This window comes from Tribolium castaneum, chromosome 2, assembly GCF_031307605.1.
Source record: "Tribolium castaneum strain GA2 chromosome 2, icTriCast1.1, whole genome shotgun sequence".
Taxonomy (NCBI): domain Eukaryota; kingdom Metazoa; phylum Arthropoda; class Insecta; order Coleoptera; family Tenebrionidae; genus Tribolium; species Tribolium castaneum.
In genome coordinates, this window is record NC_087395.1 from 22,673,254 (window position 1) to 22,693,201 (window position 19,948).

Below are 19,948 nucleotides of genomic sequence, written 5' to 3' on the forward strand. Positions count from 1 at the left end.
CGACGAACGAAGTACCCGGAGCTGGTGGCTCGTCTGATGGAAGTGATGAGAATTATCACGTATTGCATAATAACACCGGAGGCCGAATGATAGGTTCGCCCCTCCGCTCGGAAGTAGGGCAGTGTGCCGTGACAGGAGCGCGTCCTCCCCTCGCAGGAGTCAACGGCCGCTCGACCCGGCCGCTCCCGGCCCGCCCCCGACTCGGGTTTCGCAGTGCAGTTCCCGTTTTCGGGGCCGTGCACCACCAAGACGGGGTCCCGATGGTGCACCGGCGATCGATGGGGGCCTCCGGCGGGGGGCGGCGCCCCGCCCGTCGTCCCGTCCCGTCCCGTCAGCTGATCACCCGGAATTTTGCAATTTTCTCGTGGTTTACAGGTTGATGGCAGTGGTAATTAGATTTTAGAACATGTTTGGCGGAGGATGGACTCGACGTCGTTTGTTCTTTGCTGTTTGTTTGCTGGGACGCGTCCATCGACCATCGATGCGATTCCGCTCCGAGGCACGCCTCAACAAGACAAGCGGCGTGCGAACGGACCGCGGAGCCGAAACGCACCCCCAGATCAAATTCCAAAAAAAATTTTTTTTCAATTTTTTTGCACAGTTTTATTCACTTTATAATTAATTTATCTAATATAGACCTACGTTTGCTTTCCATTCTCATGAAAAAATCACCAAGTGTCCCAAATTGATTCGCCCGTTTCACCCCCCAACCCTAGCTTTCTTTTTTCTTCAATATTATATATACTTAATTACAATAATATATATAATATATATCGCGCTCGGCAATATCTTATCACAACATACCCGACCGATGGTGGTTAATGATTACAAAAACAAAAGGACAATTGAGCAATATACAATCAATCAATCAATCAATCATCGAGTAACCCAGTTATAAACATCTCAAATATCCTAAACAACTTCCTCTTATATACTTATATAATATATTTTATATAAATACTGAATCATCATGTCTCATCTAAATGACCTGGGCTAATAATTTCTTAAAAATAATTAACTTTAAATTGGCTAAGTACTCGTACAATCCACATAATTATAAAAAGTACAAAGCGTTTATATATAATCCTAGGGGTCCCCCGTGCGGCTAAAGCCACGTCCACGGTGGATAGTTGAGTGTAATAATGTTATAATGAAAGTCATCATGAGAAGAGTCCTGCGACGCGTTTCGCGTACTCGCGCGCACAACAAACAACCATCTAAGCGAATAGTTTTATTATTTATAAATGATTTACATGATTAACAAGGATACCTATACAAACACAATTTTTCATGTTCTTTTGCATCAGTATTCGTGTGTAATCATCGTCGGTGACTTAAAAACTCGTTTAAACGAACGAATCGAATCGCACCGATCGAGAATCGATTGTCAACCCTATACAACTAGTCAAGTCGTGTCGTTAATTTTGTTTTCCTATGTTTTCCTTAATGATTTTTTTGTGGTTTTATCTTTTTCTCATTTAATTTCCAATAGGTATCAATATTTTTTGTTTATTAGACTACGAGACGGTGTGGCAGTCGTCGCCCCGCACAACTCGCAACGCGTGTTTTAAGAAGGATCGATCACCATGGCAAGTCAGTACGGAGTACGGTTTACAAAGTTCACATCCGATATGTGATATTTTGCACCTGTGCTTATTACTAGAGTCTGCTTTTGTGCATTATGACATTGGCAGTCGTTAGCTGTCAGTTCACAGCCTGTCTTCTTCCTCTTCTTCTTCTTCTGCCTCCTCAATGACCCCCTCGTTCTCCTCCTTGTAACCTGGATGTTCCGAAATGGCGTAATAGTTGCCGTTGTAGATGACGCCCAATTCGCGCAGAACATCGCCGCGAATCGTCGCTTTGATGGTCCAGTTGTAGCAATCGTCGCTTTCGCTCTCGCGATCTAACCTTTCAACGTCCAAAATTTTCGAGCTGAGCCTTTCGAGTATGATCCCGATATCTTTGATGCTCAGATGTCGTTTCTGATCGACGCTCAATTGGTCGATCAACAGCAGGAATTTTTCAGAGGTGACGGCCTCGTCCTCCATCACGGTGTTCTCCGTTTCGCTTTCGGAGCTCTCGTGTTCGGACTGCCCGCCGCCGTGTCGGCCGCCACCTTCAATGTCTAAAAAACGCACGTGTCTAGATGATGGCGGTTGCGGTGAGGTCTGCTGTTGAGCATCTTGAATCGGCGACGTGGCCACGCTCTTGTGCACGGCTATCTTCCGGCCCTCCTCGTGGAGGGCACAGCAGTGGAAGTCGCACTCGATCGCGCCGTTGCTCTGGGGGCTACCGGCGCGGGGCATGTGAGCGTGGTGGGCGCACTCGGGCGTATGGATGTGAATGGTGGCGCTCTCCAAGGAGCTGCCCTGCTTGGACAGCCGATGAACGGGTTTAACGTCGTCGTGGTTTATCACAGTGATCTGAGGGCTGGAGTAGCGAGGTTGGGGCTGGCCTGGAGGCACGTACACATCATTGATGAGAGTCTCCTTCTTGCCCCCCACGGAAGTCTGGATGACGAGCGAGGGCCGCTTGCTCGGCGAGAACTTGCCGGGGGCGGGCGACGGCGTCTCCGAGGAGGTCCTCGTCGGGGCCGAACGCTGGTCCCAGTGAAGCACGACGGTGACGCGGCCCTTGTTGTCCATGATCTTCCACGAGGGCGTTTCATCGTGCAGCTCCAAAGCGTGGATCGTTTCGCACACGATCTTCGGGATCGCTGAGATGGCTACTAACAGACACGGCCGGGGGTCACACGCGCTACCCGGACAGCCCTTTACCTACCTGCTCGGATGACGTCCACGCCGGCGGGCAGCCATCGCTCGCCCGGCCTCAGCAGCAGAAGGATGGTGTTGGCAGGTAGCGTCCGAAAGTACTCGGCGTCTTCGACCTGGGTACCGTCGCTCTCCAACACCAATCGCACCGGCTCTCCGATGGAGACGCCGAGCTTGTCTCTTCCGCGCTGCACTAGCTCGTCGAGGCTCCCCACCACCAGCCCCTTGCGCACACTACGACGCCCGTCCCATAGCTTGAAGGGTCTCTTTCCGCGGGATTCCTGCAACACACCCATCTCCAATCAACGCCAGAGACCGACAACCGCTCAGACTTGTGCACTCGACCGCATCCCGACCAGACCTGACCTACTCCACACCTACCACCCTATCTGGCACCTAGTTGCCGTTCTAGCCGCTCGTCGCGCGCTCCACTGCCCACCGAAAATTACCGACACAATCAGCCACACTCCCCCAACAAAAAAACACATTCAAAAACTATTCCTCCTCCTTCTCCCCATCATCATCATCACCACCATCATCATCATCATCATCAACTATACCTCTCTTGCCATCACGGCATCTCTTATGGTGCGGCCGTCGTCCCGCCGCTGGCCCGCGCACTCCTCTATGGCACCGGCACTGTCACTAAACCACGGCACCGCATATTCTCAGCCCGATCCGTCTCTTTTTGTCCATTCTCGACCAAAATTCAATCGGACTATCTGTGACCCCTACAAGCAGCAACCCTGCAAACTGCCCCGACAAACGCGCCCCCTAGCGTCCGATCGATTACGTTGAAGGTGCGGCGCGGCGCCTGGCGTCGCGCATCCCCACGCGCATTCTTGCCCACTGATGGAGTGGTAGGCGGATAGCACCTGCGCCCACAAGAAACCTCTTCGTCTTTCACACTTTCACAAAACTTTTATCACAACGACACTTTGACTACTACCCGCCACCAACATTTTTTCTCCCACACCCAAAAATACCCACACAAAATCCAAATAACACAAAAAAATATGTAAAGTGGAGGAAAAGAACAACAAAAACCTCCTAGAATTTGTATTCATAAAATTTCATGTTATTTACATGAAATAATCACAGCGCACATATTCCGATCTACTTATAAACTAATATTAATCAAAAAAAAAAAAAATTAAATACGAAATTTAATTTTGACTTTTGTATTTTAATTTCTCTAAACTGCCAGCAATCTGAAATACATTCTTAACTTAAAATATGATAAAATTATATGCATAATAAACCGCAGCAGTGAAATTTCGAAAATAATCTAAAATACGATTTTTCAAAAAAACTCAAAAATGGGCGGAAGTTGCGTAATCGCCACCTGTTCTTACCGACCGAGTCTGACAGTAACCATATGTTGCAATGTTGACAGTTCTCAATAAAAACATCTAAAGCGAATCGGAATTCGGAGAATCGATTACTTAAAAATGTACATCGACAGATAAGCTAAATCAATGCAAACAGAAGTTATTAAACATGTGAGTGACTAATGAGCAGCCTACCGAAACCAATTGGCTCCGGGGCAAGCCAAAAATTTTTCCACGTTACCAAGGTATGTCCCCTGGCTCCCCTCTTGGGCCCTTTTAAGCCTCAGGTTGCAGGACCCCCCCTTGTTTTTTATTATGATGCGTCTGAACGTAAAAGTCGCTTTGTTGTTCCTGACAACGATCGGTTTTTTCACCGTTTTGATCTTATGGTCGGTTTGCGGCAAAGAGCCGAACAATTTGCAAGACTGGCGGAGGACTGGTAAATTCAGTCTGGACCGGTTGGCCGAACTGCAGAGTGCCGAAGAAATAGATTGTGATATAAACGGCGAATATGTTATAGGATGTAGGAAAGAAGGAGACGAAGTGTACCTCCCCTTCTCGTTTTTGCATAAGTATTTCGAAGTCTACGGAAAGCTGGCCACTTACGACGGTTTGGAAAGGTTTGAGTGGTCGCACAGTTATAGCAGGGTTTACCACCCGAAAGGGAAGTATGACCCGCGAGGGGTCTTCATGTACTTTGAAAATTACAACGTCGAGGTGCGAGACCGCGTCAAGTGCGTAAGCGCAGTCGAGGGAGTCCCTATCTCGACCCAATGGGAAAGTCAGGGTTACTATTACCCAACTCAAATCGCCCAGTTCGGGCTATCTCACTACAGCAAAAATCTCACAGAGCCGGAACCAAGGCGGAAGATAATCGAAGACGGCGAGAGGGAACTGGCCAAATGGGGGGTTCCCCATCCCGGCACCATCGAACGGGTGTACGACAAAACCGCCGGCAGCAAGGTGTTAAAGTTCAAAACCGGCGAACTTTATTTAGACGCGATCAAGCTGAAAATGGAGCACGTACTTGATTTTATAATGAGTCTCAATATCGTCCTAAGTGGCAATAGTAGTTTTAGCATCGTTCTACAAAACCGGGAAACCCGCGAGATTTACAATCTTCACTATATCACCTCCGATGTACTCATCACGGTGCAGGTGAGTCGCTTAACAATAATTGCGTCGCTTTTGACACTCAGCCCCAGGACAATAACGTGTACCATGGTCTCGGAATGAACCAAGAATGGAAGAAACTCACCCGCGATCTCATCGTCGACTTACAAAAGGGTCTAAACTACCTCGACAAAGACAAATCCAAGCGCAAAATACCAAAGTCAAAATTGAAAATAATTACAATTTTGTTACGCGGTTACGGCGCCATCGACAATCTCACACTATCGTCATCAGAACATATCCAACAATTCTACGACGCCGCCGAATGGTTTGTGAGGCACCAGGACACCGAAACCGGGGGATGGCCGATTCCAGTCAAAAGAAAACTAGCCTCGGGTTTCCACGACTTGCAATCAGGTACATACTGACTGAAAATTATATATTTTGTATAATATCGTTCTGGTTTTTTGACAGGTTGGTACTCGGCGATGGGTCAGGGCCACGCGATTTCCGTCTTGTCCCGGGCGTACCACCACTCTGGTGGCGACGTTCGGTACTTGCAGGCGGCTCTCGCCGGCCTTAAGCCCTTCCAAGTGCCGAGCACCAAGGGAGGCGTCCTGGCGACGTTCCTCAACAAGTACCATTGGTACGAGGAGTACCCAACGAAACCAGCGTCATTTGTCTTGAACGGCTTTATTTACTCCCTTCTCGGATTATACGACTTGATGACCATTGCCCCGCCAGGGCAGGCGGACGAGGCCGAGTTTCTTTTCCGAGAAGGGATGATTTCCCTAAAGGGAATGCTGCTCTTTTACGATATGGGCAGTGTTACTTCGTACGATTTGAGACATGTGACGCTAGGTGTGGCCCCGAATTTGGCTCGGTGGGATTATCATGCCACACATATCAATCAGTTGTTATTGCTGAGTACTATTGAGAATGAGCCGTTGTTTGCTCAAACCGCCGAAAGATGGATCGGTTACATGGCGGGAAAACGAGCAGCTCATAATTGAATTGTTTATTTCGATGGTTGTGCGAAACTTGCAGCGTATGTCGGGTATTTTGTTCAGTATTTTTTTGACTCTTCTTTATTTTTGTGCCATACTCAAAGTATTTGATCGGAACTATTCTTTGTTGTTTTTGATCTGCCATTAAATGGTAGTTTTGTTTGTTGTTCGAATGGACCAAATTAGCTTCTTCAGAGTTTACGTTCGTTGGTTAGTGTTAAGTTTTTCGGTACTTTGTTAGGCTTCAAGTTTGGAATTTTATACGTTTTTTACCTAGACTTCCGACCAGTGTTCTAAATCTATGCGAGTTCAACAAATTCAATTGAAATCTCATTCTTAGGAATATCGGCTGACAATCTTAGAACGTAAAGGATTCTGTCGCATAGATTTTTCGACGTGGTAGATCGAGTATTCTTCAAAGACTAAATAGGGGAAACTTAGGAGAGTCAATTATAGAAAGTAGTGTAAAAAAGTTGTACATTAAAAATGGGACTTATGTAAAAACTTGTGTACATAATATCATATTGTATAATGTTGCTGCAATCATAACGTTAATGTTAGGGGAGAAACGTAGAGATTTATAAGTCTTTTACAGTGTATAACGCAAAACTTAATCTATTGGAAAAGAGCTTACTAGTTTACCTCTACCAGCTATGTAGTAGTCTGTCCAAGACGCAGTCAAGTCCGTCCTGGACAGCCAAAAACTTCCAAAAATGTCCTGCCTAAAACCACGATCAACTATACAATGTGTTCATAATCAGCACTAATCGTTAATTTCCGTGGCCGCGATTTACGTATAATACTCTTCAACAAGTACTTTGAATTGCCGTCCCTAATGGCTTACTTCTGGTTTTTTTCACTAAAAGCCTAATGATTCTAATACGTTAAGTATGCGATGTGATATTATTTACGAACTAACTGTACTTAATTTCGTATCGTTAGGTTTGTTTAAATCGGGGCACTGCCAAATAATCTCGCAGAGAGGTGTCACCAATCTGCACTCTATATCAATGTTTGAACTGTTGGATCCAAAATTAAGTGACTGGGACAATAACACTTAGGGAAATATATTAACCATGGCCTCCTTGATGTATGGAGACAACTTCGTTGTTCAGGCCTGGCGCATCGTTAAGTTCGGCTGATTCTCCACTGGCGCTGCATTTAGCGGACTGACGTTTATTTGACAAATACCAATTTTGAGGTTAAAGACTAATAAATTTGAAAGATGTAAGTGTGAGGATAATTCTAAAGTTATGCCCTGAATGAACGTTTGGATAGTGTAACTTTTACAGGAAATCATTTTACGATCATTAGGTTTTTTTATTTTCAGCTTCAGAAGATATACAAATTATTTTAAGGTGAATTGATTGTTCATCGTTTATAAGTATTTTAAGCATAACCTACGGCACTAGTACGCAGACACAGATGCAGAGAAAACGATGTTTCAAAGAACCTTCCATTTATTATGCATACTCTATGGTTTTACCAATGGTTAAGGTTGAATGCGTTACAAATCTATGATTTTTAAGACATGGCTTAAGTTTTCTGAAAGGTATTTGCAACCTTTTAACCAGCAGATATTTGCAATACATTGTTTAGGCAAATGATACTATTTTGCACACACGTATTTTCAAAACCTGCTATTGTTAATTTAGTTTTAGAAAATGTGCAAAGAAAGTCGTTTTTTTCAAATGAAATGGTTTAAAAAAGCTCGATCCAGCGTTCTTCTGCTGCGTTACTCTCTGCTGGAGTGTCTCTGAACCGTCCGTTCCAAAGTCCCTTTCTGGACTTCTGCTCACTCTCAAGCACCGCTCGTGGATCACCAAACTCCCGAAAAAAATCTACTACTTTATAAATTTTTTTGAGTTTTTGTATTTAGAAATTATCAATTACATTGTGGGCTCTTTTTCACCTTCTCTTCTGCTGATTGTACTTGTTAAATTCAATTTTTTTTCGGATTTAACCTTACAAATGCTATTTGTCAGATAAACGTCAGTGCGCTAAATAGGACGCCATCTACGGTTTCGAAAAAAACGTTGAAGCTTATCGATGCGCCAGGCCTGAACAACGAAGTTGTCTCCGTACATCAAGGAGGCCATGATATTAACCTAAAAGGCGAATCTGTTTCATTTCAAAACCCTTTGACACGTTCCCTCAGTCAAAATTTGTGACGTTTAGATGTGAATTGTGATCGTCCTCAAAATCTCCCCATAAATATGCCCCAGAGAAATGAGTGCCGACTATAGAGACAGCAAGGTCCACGACAATGCCCTGACTAAATGCAACAAGTGTGAGTGTCTCATCTTGTCGGATTCCTCGGATCCGGAAAACGACAAATGTGTCAAGCGGCGCCCACAGCCGGCCGCTGGCGACTCAGACGATGGGGAAAAGCTCGTGTTCAAGTCAAAATGCCCCAGTGCGGTCAAAATTTACGTAAAACACCAAAATGACGACGACTCTTCGTCCCTGGAAAAAGGGACCTCCACGGACGACAACTGCATTTGCGACGACAAAGAGGGTCGAATGAAACATATCTGTTTCCGATTTTACAAGAAAAAGAAAGATAAAGGCAAACTTGACGAGGAGAAAAAATCAGACGAGGCACTCAAAGCAGATGAAATCAACCAAACCTCGAAACCTAGCGTAAACGATGGGAAAACGCAAAGTTCGAGTGTGGATATTGACGACATAATTGCCAAGGCTGTGTGCAATTGCACGCGATGCGATAACAAGAAAAACGGGGGTGGGGGCGGCGGAGGGTGCAATACTAACACTATTATCATTCCTCGGGATAAGCCAAGTGGTGACGGCGTCGCCAGCTTGGAAAACTTTCTCAAGACAGAAGCCAAGTTAAACAGTCGTCACATGGAGGAAATCCTCAACGAAATACAAAAGCAACGGCGAGAAATACTCGAAGTGAAAGATATGCTGGATATAGTGATTCGAGGGTTGCGCGACCACTTATTCATGACCACTTTTGCCAAAACCAAAGCCGAAATGTTCGAAGATTTGCACCGCAAAAAAAGGTAAACTCTTACGAACAAAACGGCCCAAAACAATTGTTTCGTAGCTTGGAACGCAAAACCAACTCACTTTCGATGACCGACCAGCTGGAGCAAACGAAAAAAGCTGATAGTCATGAGAGCCAAAAGGAACCAGAGAAGAAGAAAAAACGTTTTCCTTGGTGTATTTAATAAAACGTTAACTAGTCGATCTTCTTCTTTCTAGTTTGCTGCTCCTCTCTTAGATATTTACAATCGTCGATCACAAAACTATAGAACAGACACGTGAGTGGCGCTGTTGCGAAGTGCCACAAGGAGTGACAATCGAAAACCCAAAAAATCGGAGGTCTGTCGATTATTTCGAGTAGCATGACCACACCAGCCAAGGCTACGAATATTGCACATTTCCAAACGTACGGCTGGCGGATGCGATTGTAGGTACTCCACCCGAACCAACAAATGGCGGTGAAAGTTCCTAAAATTTGTTGTTACATTTAGCCATAAAACCCACCAACAGACCGATAAAAATGTTGAGTTGCATGTTGTAGCCGTAATCGAACCGGCCCATGCCTAAATACGTCACATGATTGGCCAAAAAAGCCACAAAAAATGAAGTGATGGCAACTAGGACGAACCTCGGAGCCGTGCGAAACAGTCTAAAAAATTGAACTAGTTCAAGAAGCACAAAACTGTCTAGGAACCTCATAATCATGCAATAGCACGACATAAGCACCACTGAAAAAGCGCACGCATAATCCATAAGCTCAGTGATGGGGAAGTCCCGAGTATGGAAAATGGTTGACCACAACCAGGCGTTTAAACTGACCTAAAACAGTTCCTAGTGGCGTTTGACCCCATTTCTGTGCTAGCTTACTAAACAAAACGCGTGCCAAAGCCAATACAAGGGACTATCCTTTGGCACCTCCTTTCTGAATTTCTTAATCATCTTACTGTGGGCATAGAAATTCAACAGTGAGAAAAAAACCGATGCTGGTTCCTGTATCCCGAAAAATCGAACAAAAGGCCACTGAAACCACTCTTTCAGTGTTGTTTTTAAATTACGAAAATGTTACTTTTCCGTAAAACTGAGGCGTCCGCCAGTTGCGTTCATGGAACGCTTCGACCGTCTTCCACATGCACTCGTACCTACATTCATCCTCACACGACCATTGCAACAAATTCAAGTAAATAGGTTGCTCATAATCCCTAAAATCCCCATCTGAAACACTTTGTTTACTGAAACACCGACATAACCTAGCTGGTTACCTTCGGTGCAGTTCAGTAATCCACACTTTTCTAAACACCTTTGATAGTAAGGGGAGTGGTCACCCAAGGACCCTTCCGTTACGTGTAAAAATGCATACGTTATGACTAAAATTGATACCGACATGATGCATCTTCGGCAAGTTGCATCAAAGTGGGTGGGTTTTAAATCCCCACACGTGGGCCAATGACACACAAAACCACGCCCAGGTGTGAATTACAATCAATCAAATTAGTCGATACGGGAGGAGCAGTGTCGAAATGTGGTTTAACCCCCAGTTTGGGGGAAAGCCTGGAGCTTTGTGGCGATTTACAGGTAGCGAAAGCGCTCTGGGTGTGCTTTAGGCCCCCATTCGTAGATGGTGCTCTCTAGCCTCCTCGGAGGCTTAAATCAGTCCAGTCGTAGAGTCGCCATCTTCGCGTATACACAATCGTGTTCGGTACTTATTCAGACGTGTTTCGAGCGAGATGGAAACAGTGTAAATTTAGAATGTATATTAGTATGTGTCGTTATTTAAAGTGCTGCCGTGCGAAAAGTGTTTGATGTGAGATTTGTGCGGAACTTGCGTGAAATGGATGCATATTGGAAGTGCGGCCGCGAATAACCCAAGACAATTTTTTTCGGACGTTGTGTTTCGGGTAAGTTTCGTTATCATTTTATTATTACGTTGACCTGGAAAACACGTCCTTTCGGTTTACGTCACCTGACAACTCTTTATCTTTACTGTGGATGAGCGGACGCTGCATTTGCAACATCCTAACCTCGAGAACCGTTAACATCCTCCTAACAGGTTGTTTTGTTTTCATGCGAGCTCTAGTTAGCTAGATTTTGATAAAACATCAATAATTCACCAACTACAGACGGCCGACTAATGGCACTCTAAATTTTCGGTTGGACCTGGGCCATGTCGTTTGTCACTTTTCGGTTTAGACCGTTAAAAACAAATATTTGTGGTCGAGGGGTGTTGTCAGTGCTTATCAATCCCGAGCGCTGATAACATTCCTCATCGACGAGTGGCGACCGATCAATTTCACGTAACCGCCACCAAAAGCTCAAACCGAGCTTTTGGCGCGATTTTTCGTCAGGTGTTAAATGTCGTCTTGTTTGTACAAGTGAGCGTTTGTTTACGCTAGATTGTTCATGTTAATATTCACCTCGACACTTAATTATTTACATTCTTTCCATTTTTGTAACAATAAACAAAACGTCAATAAAAATAGATACAGGAAAAAGGGAGGTATACAGCGCTGGTATGTGTCCCGTCTCGAAACTGGTTCGGTGGGGTGTTTGTCCTCAACAAACTTCTTAATTAAATGGTTCGGTTGGTCTTGTCGAAAGTGAAAATTAATGAACCCGTGGTAAAAACACACGATATTTGTTACAGATAGAAAAGAACGCGTGTCATGCAATAATGATGTATCGTCTTGTTTGAAAAAATCCACGACCATAAATTACCTTATCAGTCGCATTAAATTTCATTGTTTATGCTGCTTTAGATTAGCATTATAATTTGTTACAAAATTAGTCATATAGAAAGTTAATAATACGCTCTGTTTTTAATTCGGACTAGATATTGATTATAGCCACTATCGCGAAACGTAAAAATAGAACGCATAGGAGAAAAACCTTGGGTGCTTACAGTTTTCGGAGGAACTTTCATGACGCCGTATTGTTTGTAACAAAGAAAGGAAAATTAACGCTTTTCCCATGACTATTAGTTGTAAAAAAGGGACCGAAGAAATGACGTGAGAATAATAATAGGTGGCAATTCAAGTGAATAGACCCCAGTCATGACGATTTAATTGTTCGGCGTGCCGTAAAAAATCCAGATCATTGCGTGAGATTCGTCCGAGGCCCTTGGCCACGGAGCAAGATCTCGTAGATTAGTCAAAGTGAATTGGAAAATTCGTGTTGCGACACGTTGTCGTGCTATTCAGAGCGGCTGTGTTCCGCCACCCTCGTCATTTGTCAGCATCAAGCTACAAAGCTCCCCATGTCCAGCCTCTTTCGTATGCTAATGTGGATGTAAATCCCTCATCAGTAGGCATCAGTTTGTTTTGCTGATGATCTCGTAATCAAACTTTGAACACAATGGTGTGAATCTCTGGAGTGTTGATTTGAGGAGCCCCGTGGGTGGCTTATACACAATCCAATCATTAGCCAGCGATGTCGTATTTTCCGTCGAACCTACCTACATGGCATTCATCAACACCGCGGAAGAAAAACGATCTAACCTGAATATGATGAGCAGATGAGTCAGTCGCACGAAGATAAGATTTGAATGCCCCGTTATGTGGGACGTTTCGAGTTTCATTTCGAGAAAAAAATCGATCGTTTTAGGACGAAGGAGGCCGAAACTCGTTACGCAACAATAGCGAGTTTTTTCGCGGCGCTAATTAAAATTGACGTCACGAAATGGTGACCTATTGCCCTCCGGCTACAATTTCATATTAAATAATATCATTATGGTTAGATTGCAATTTTCTTCCTACCGCGTCTGAATAACCCGATTCTGCAGAAAATTACTTATGTAATTGTTGCACGCCTTCGCAAGCGCCGCCATTTTGGGCTGTTATTGCAAAAATGAAGACCGTCAAGGTTGCGAGGTATCAACAATGACAACAAATAAACGCAACGGTGGAATATTTCACGCACGCACTGTGTATAGTGTGACTCATGCTGTTTGTGATTAGTTGATGTGTTTTCAAAATAGACGTTTGTTGTCTTTGTGTATGACAATAACGTTCCGCTACACTATTTTAAGTCTTGACAGTCGAAAATAAACGCGAATTGGGTTACCTTCAAACCCAGATTGACGCATTGTCGCATTAGAAAGCATGCGAGGTTTTTTCCTGGATTAGCCTTTTGTACGAGGTGTTTATATAAGCCATAGGAAATTAACAAGGCAGAGAAATTAACATGTCGGGATAATTATTATCGGTGTATGAAACCTGACACCGGTTTAATAACTTCCTAAAGCCCAAGTGAGTCATCGGCGGGGGAAAATGTCGTCTGTTGGTGCAGAAAAATCGACAGCCTTATTGGGAACGACGACTAGAGAAAGCATGGCAATTATGTATTGAAATTTTAATTATTACTCGCGAATATACAACTTAATTGTCGCGTGGGACGCCTTAAATTGGCACAGTTTCAAAGGTTTTGTCTTCGTCTCACCGTTACATCAATTTTGCCGAAGACAATCAATTTTACAACAATCCGCTCGAACATCTCGCCAACAAAAGGAAGCTCGTTTCTCGCAATAATTCCGCCTCCTGCACGAATCTACGCATCGCAAATTAAGACACAAAAATACTAATCTTCGTTGAAGGTCACACAATGAATAATTTTTACTTTAGATAAGTATAGGTTTGATATTTCCTCCGAGCCTCAATCCACATACAGAACCTTGCGGGATTTTTCGATTTTTTCGTATTCGCAGATGAGGAACGCCCTTTTTCCTCGAGATTCTTGCCAAGTGCTAAGAACATCACGAGATCCTTTTTTCCAAAGCTTTTACAACGATAGGCGGAGTACGAAGCCCCGCCCAAAATACTTAACCCGATTGAAAAAAGCGATTGAGATCTGTTGAACCCTCCGGATACGGGCTTTGCGTAACACAGTTAAAGATTCGTATTTTGCGTGGTTTTGTGAGCCGGAGGCGGATCTACGTGTTTTGACATTCGGGGAGTCACGCACACTGCGTGCACGCAACGCTGCTCCCATTGTCTTTGTGGTTATTATTTTGCCAAACGCTCAGGGGCGCACAGGATTAAGCATTTCAAAAAAGCAAAAACGCGGAAAGGATGTACCGAAAAAGCATATATGAAATATTTGATGCTCCGCTGGAAATATTAATTTAAAGATGATCCATAAAAATTTGGCATGACATCATCTTATTAAAAAATATAAATGTTCTGAGCAACATGAGGAGTGCTGGTACATTTTAAAGTGTGCCTTGAACTTTTAATGTAGAACCAAAATTTTCAACAGTGCTAACCGTACGCACCAAAACTTTTTTATGAACACCAAAATGAAGTCGTGTTGTGTTAGATGGAGATGCCAAAAAAATTCAAAATTACCTTTTATTATAGAATTTTGTATCAAGTTTAATATTTTTTAAATAATAGGTTTAAGGAATTAATTTAAAAACGTCTAATTCTTGAGAGAAAAAAAATTGTGAAGACTCACTCGTAGTCATAACACTTAAAGATATGGTTCTCAAAATGAGGAAACATTCATGGATTATAATTTATTTAACGAAATTAAAAAGGCGAAAACCTGACAGCGGCCCTGGCCGAAAAAGTACTTAAATAATGATAATGTTTGTACCGCTGTTAAATTTTCCCGGACCGCCTGGTGGCCCATGGCAGTGGTGATTACCGCTCTGGGCTCGATTCTAATGTCTTTTCCACCATTCCGGTGGTAATTAATGCAAGTAGAGAATGATTGAAGATTTCCTGAAGTAATCAGCGCGAGGCTGAACAGGCAATTTACATTCCTAGAGCCGAGGTCCGGCTGTGATCTTCCTTTTGGTTGCGTAATTGTTGCGGATGGTCCTTTTTGGGTCGCAGCGACGGTTTTGCCCACATCGTCGTTTTTCACGTCTTATCCTCGTTCATTAGACGCGGCGTTTTAAATTACCTTCCCACATCGAATGGTACTTTTTCATTCCGGGAATGAGCTTGCAAACTTTCCATCACGAAATCCGCCATACTCGCGCTGATTTTTTCGTCCGTATCGCGTGATTCGCATTACACCAATCGTGGCTTTTTTAACAATGATTTTCATGTGTGTTTCAGGCACCAATGGCTGATGATGGCGATGCATCCAAGCCCAAGACGCACAGGCCGCAGGCAAGTATGATTTATATCGCTAATCCCGCCATTACCCGATATGAATGGATAAGTAATTATTATTTATACGATGACACGTCTTGTTTCCGAGCTGATGTGCCCACACGTTGCAGCTCGTCGCCGCGGGTGTGACCCGACCATTAATTTTTCCGGAGAAAGTGTTAAAAAAATTACGCGCCGGACTGGCGGCCTTGATTTTGCCCACGGTTGCGCCACTGCTTGATTTATGCCTCCTGGGAGACGCGCAAGAGGTGATTAGAGCGCCTTTAAGGCAAGCCATTTTTCGAGATGTATTCACGTTTTGCATAAAGTTTAGTAATGATTTAATAATTCCAGCCGGTTGACGTCCCCCCGCTTACGCAGTAGCTGTGCAGGTGCTGTAGAGCCGGCTTTGTTGGTACCCAACGAAGCGCGACTCCTCTGTCATTTTTACAGAAAAATCCGCGACGGACTATTTTTACACCTTGCCATTTGCGTCCGATTTGATTGTTTCGCCGAAACTATTTTCGTTTTTTGTATACGCCATTAACCGACTTAGTAGTTGCGTTAATTGTCGGCATAACGCTAAAAATAAGTTTATCGTGCGATTTATTTGCAACAATAGACGGGGGGCGCAAGCAGGAAGCGTCCTCGGCTCGTTTGGGTAACGACAGGACTCTTGACCGGGTATCAGTTTCAGAAACGTGATTTTGCGGTTCAAACGTTACAGCACAAATACCGAAACCGCAAGGTGCGGCTTGAAGGAGATTTTTCCCTCTTGTCCGCATTTTTCCGATTGTTCACGGACGTATTTTGAAATTTTCGAAATCACGCGCTCATTTTTTCACCAATTATTGTTATTCAATCGAGTGAAGGTTCATTGTTTACTGAAAAAAAGGCAGTGCGTTTAATTACAACACAAGAACTGCTCGAAGCGCGCACGTAGAAAAATAACCTCCGGGTGCTGCCAGCACCCGAAGGTTACCTTTTTCGCAACATCCGCTCGTTTTTCACAAACTTAAAGAAAAATAAACCGGCCAAGTGCCTTATTAATTTAATCCGTCGGTTCCCTGTCCAAACACTTCGCCTCAGTTTAGAAAACGATCTGTTTACAACAAACATAATGCAGTTACATAAAGTACCTACTACCAGCTACAAATAGACCGGCGTCTGTTAAAAATCTCCGCCTAAGAAAAAGTTTGTTTTAACACGCCGTGTCGTACTGTAAACATACAAACTCTCCGGCATCGGATAACAAATTTCCAACCCGTTCACCCGTGAAAGTGAAATTCGCCGATTTTTGACGCCAAAATCGTACCATTCCTGCTGCGGAATGCGAGCCACCACATAAATAATATGGTGAGGCTTTACGATGGCGTTAACTGCTACTAAACGTTTTTCGCGACTCCAACAAATGCTCCTCTGTCTAAGCATTTGGGTCAACAACTTCCAGGGTGCCGGAGTGCCAGAAAAAATACGACCTGAATGGATTATGCAGAAGGTTTCGGTGTGGGGCTCTGGGGCAGCATTATCGCTGGAATTTGGTTGGGTGACGCAACCCCGATAAGGATAATCACTCGTCTTTTTAATTGATTATTATTGCAACTATCGGCGCCTAAATTCCGCGCAGCTATCACTGGCGCAGACGTTAACAACAATGTAAATAACAAACATGCATATTTAGGAGATGTTGATTCAAGCCTTGAGCTTGGAGTGCGAGCCAAAGAGGCGTTTTTGCGACCTTAGCCACCAAAGCCACACGTGGCGCGCTTCTTCCCTCAGGATCGGCTTTATTTAAACGAGAAGCAAACAAGTTTGTCCAAATAAGGTAGTGTTATTTCGCGATCGACAAATATGGAGTTACTGCAGCCGATACCGTTTGGACATTTTCGTGAAATTGAAACCCGTTCGTTGCACAAGCCGGGAAGTGACCCCGGACAGTTCACCTCCTACACCCTGATCGGTATCGGTGCAGTAATTGTGTTCGCCAACGACGACGACCTCCCGCGTTCCTGACCAGGCACAATGCCGTCAAATCCAGACAGCGCCCACCAGAACCAAAGGCGCCCTTTGAGCTGGGTCAAGAACCCTTCCAAATCACAATTTCAGCCACAATCAGATAGTGTCAGTCGCTGAAAGTGTTTTTAAGATTAAGGCTTATTTGGTATCAAGTGAAAACAAGTGGACTGACTGATAAATATCACAAAAGTTCAGTAACCTGCAAAATCAAAAAATGGAGTTGCATGTCGGCAAAAATGATTGGCAGTCATGCAAGTAAAGTTCACAATATCTTGCAAGTGTCCAAGTGGAAAATAGCTACTAGAAATCGCCTGTTGAGGCATTTGGCACAGACCAGGGATGGCCCCAGGTAACGTTACAACACGAAAGGAAATGACAAAGTTTTACAATCGGTTTACCTGGCTCGCAAGCCGGTACCCCTCCGAGGAGGTAGACACATTTTACTATAGTGGCTTCCTCCTTAATCGATAGTCTCGTCAAGGAGCGAAGGTTAACAACGTAAAAAACTGAATTTAATCAATACACAATGACGGACATGCTGATCCGCTGAATAAAGGAACGAAAGTAGTACTAACATTCAATATTCATGCCTCATCATGCTGTAATTCGCGAAGATAAAATTACTGTAAAAATGAGAGTGGGTTTTAATGCTTCCTTCGAGCGAACTGCCATCGTTAAATGGCCGCTCGAATGCGGGTACATTCCCAATGGCCAAGGGCGCCTGGGCCACGCATAATTTCAATAAACATCATTTAGTAGAGAAAATTTTGATTAATTTTGCCGCTTATTATTTGCCAATTTGGCGCCCCGTTACTCACACGTGCTTCCACAAATCGGCGATTCTCTCACAATGCGAGTCAGTGACGACTCCATTTTTCAGTTGACATAATGCCTGTGGGAACATACTAACGAGGCCCTTTGCACCCGAGGGTGACGTTTTCATTATGCAACCCCGGCGTGAGTTCACCCTTTCGTCTGGGTTAGTCGGTAATGAGTTTCGTGGCGCGGAAGGGCGACGCCCGTCGTAAAACCCAAAGGGTAGCGGGTCGCTTGCCGAAATGAGTTTCGTTTTGGAAAGTTCACCTCTCGAATGTGAATGCTTTCACCCGCTGCTCCTCCATTGTCTCCCGGTGAGGAATTCGGAGTCACGGATCGGGTTTACCGTTAAATTCGGAGCGTTATCGAATTTTATGATTTATTTAGCTTGGCTTTATTAAATTAGAGATTCGTAAACATGCCGATCGGCGAGTGTAATTTACGATCGTCCGGGGAAAATAAATATGCAATATGCGAAAAGTGTGTTGACCGACATAAAAATTAATTGGTTTTTATGGGGAGCGCAGTCGCATTAATCTTAGTTAAGGAAGCACGGATTTTTATTAGCTTTGTCACAGGGACACGTGCGATTCAAACGTTGCGAATGCTACATGGGGGCCATCTATCGCTTCGCGAATATAGTAGTGATAAGACGTAGACGAGCGCTATTATTAACCGCCCGGAGTGCCATCTCTAGTGCACATCCGTCATTCCTGCGAGACGAGGAGCTTTACGCCTGCTGGTCGTGAATAATGCCAGCAATCGACTTCGATCTTAATTAAAACTATACGAACTTGGATTTTTTTCTCTCGGTTCCGTTTGTTTTTTATCAGCTCGATCTGTTTGCGTGTTGGATGAAAGCATCAATGAGTTTCGGGTTCTCCTCTTTCTTCGAGAGAAAGTGCACTGACTCACCACGAACCGGCTGTTTACCCAAATTTTGCAAAATCACAGCGGAAAGTGACCATCTTTGTTCTTTTTTTCAATTAGCCACTATTCTATTATGTCTCTTCTGTTTGCTCCGCGCATTGTTGTCCGTTTCTCACCTCAGGAATATCTAATTGTCCGTCAGATTCCACGCGACATGGCCTATTGTTGGGTGCGTCATGCTCGATAATTTGCATTTTATTTCAACTTGTGTTACTATGTTTTGTTTGCTCTTGTCGCGTTCGTACTTCCGTCAAAATATGTTGGCAGCTGGCCACATTCCCGATAGCTTGCGTTTTGTACTTTTTACTTTTGCTTTTCGGTAAGTCAGTTATTCTATGTTTGGAACCTTCAACGTCTCATTTCAAGTCCACAACTTTTATGGTTATGGAATTACAAGTTTTTTATTCGGCAAATGACATAAATTTAAATGATTTGCAACTTGCGAAACATACAAAAAACTTAAAGGCATGTAGATAATGTTTCTGATAGCCGAAACTTGTCTTTAAAGGTTCCACTGCCGCAAAACCAGTAGGAAGTGCAAATTAGGAAAAGAATGGCTTATAGGTGTCGATAATTATTAGTATCGTGTTACAAAAAAATGTGGGTTCCTATCGCCCCTCGCTAATCACTGGCTATCGGGTTTCCTCGCAGCACGTGGTGGCTTTTCCGGCATGAAATGCCGGAGCAAATGCCATCCAGCGACCTTTCCCTTTGGACTCGAACCCTTTAATTATATTTCCGTATCCGCGAATCTAAACAGAACTGCTCGAAATAATCGCGATAATTGACAAGTTGGACGTGGTCCAGCCTTGACAAAGCTCTCATACATTTCCCAAAAGCACTGTAACTCGCAGACGTCTCAT

At 44.0% G+C, this 19,948-nt stretch overlaps 5 protein-coding genes across 15 annotated transcripts in view; 3 read left to right on the forward strand and 2 right to left on the reverse strand.

Moving 5' to 3' along the window:
- Positions 1-1,218: 1,218 nt before the first annotated feature.
- Drep2 (DNA fragmentation factor-related protein 2) lies at positions 1,219-3,740 on the reverse strand. 2 transcript variants are annotated; one of them, XM_008199867.3, is made up of 3 exons: positions 3,332-3,740; positions 2,782-3,052; positions 1,219-2,728 (listed from the first exon to the last, which is right to left on the reverse strand). In XM_008199867.3, exons 1-3 carry the CDS (start codon positions 3,341-3,343, stop codon positions 1,710-1,712), a joined length of 1,302 nt encoding a protein of 433 aa, XP_008198089.1. In that variant the 5' UTR covers positions 3,344-3,740; the 3' UTR covers positions 1,219-1,709. The 2 variants fall into 2 exon arrangements, with proteins under 2 accessions (XP_008198089.1, XP_974468.2); XM_969375.5 differs by having other exon boundaries at positions 1,219-2,725; positions 3,332-3,736.
- Positions 3,741-4,117: 377 nt separating this feature from the next.
- Hsepi (Heparan sulfate C5-epimerase) lies at positions 4,118-7,299 on the forward strand. 2 transcript variants are annotated; one of them, XR_010333022.1, is made up of 5 exons: positions 4,118-4,347; positions 4,397-5,260; positions 5,308-5,632; positions 5,690-7,110; positions 7,165-7,299. XR_010333022.1 is itself a non-coding variant. In XM_015983551.2 (4 exons), exons 1-4 carry the CDS (start codon positions 4,285-4,287, stop codon positions 6,226-6,228), a joined length of 1,791 nt encoding a protein of 596 aa, XP_015839037.1. In that variant the 5' UTR covers positions 4,118-4,284; the 3' UTR covers positions 6,229-7,299. The 2 variants fall into 2 exon arrangements, 1 of the variants encoding a protein (XP_015839037.1); XM_015983551.2 differs by having other exon boundaries at positions 5,690-7,299.
- Positions 7,300-8,269: 970 nt separating this feature from the next.
- Positions 8,270-9,433, forward strand: LOC103314277 (hypothetical protein). Its single transcript, XM_008199878.3, has 2 exons — positions 8,270-9,248; positions 9,293-9,433. The coding sequence occupies exons 1-2, from the start codon at positions 8,452-8,454 to the stop codon at positions 9,414-9,416; spliced, it is 921 nt and encodes a 306-aa protein (XP_008198100.1). The 5' UTR covers positions 8,270-8,451; the 3' UTR covers positions 9,417-9,433.
- Positions 9,398-10,747, reverse strand: PGAP3 (Post-GPI attachment to proteins 3). Of its 2 annotated transcripts, XM_008199877.3 has the most exons (6): positions 10,491-10,747; positions 10,298-10,443; positions 10,099-10,251; positions 9,926-10,050; positions 9,744-9,880; positions 9,398-9,699 (listed from the first exon to the last, which is right to left on the reverse strand). In XM_008199877.3, exons 1-6 carry the CDS (start codon positions 10,612-10,614, stop codon positions 9,428-9,430), a joined length of 957 nt encoding a protein of 318 aa, XP_008198099.1. In that variant the 5' UTR covers positions 10,615-10,747; the 3' UTR covers positions 9,398-9,427. The 2 variants fall into 2 exon arrangements, with proteins under 2 accessions (XP_008198099.1, XP_064210911.1); XM_064354841.1 differs by having other exon boundaries at positions 9,744-10,050.
- Positions 10,748-10,919: 172 nt separating this feature from the next.
- Positions 10,920-19,948, forward strand: part of RhoGAP19D (Rho GTPase activating protein at 19D) — a 31,746-nt gene continuing 22,717 nt past the window's right edge. For all 8 annotated transcript variants that reach the window (XM_008199870.3, XM_008199873.3, XM_008199871.3 and 5 more), the window contains exons 1-2: positions 10,920-11,126; positions 15,288-15,341. In XM_008199870.3, the coding sequence (XP_008198092.1) occupies positions 11,064-11,126; positions 15,288-15,341 (117 nt within the window). In that variant the 5' untranslated portion in view covers positions 10,920-11,063. The remainder of the gene's footprint in view (positions 11,127-15,287; positions 15,342-19,948) is intronic.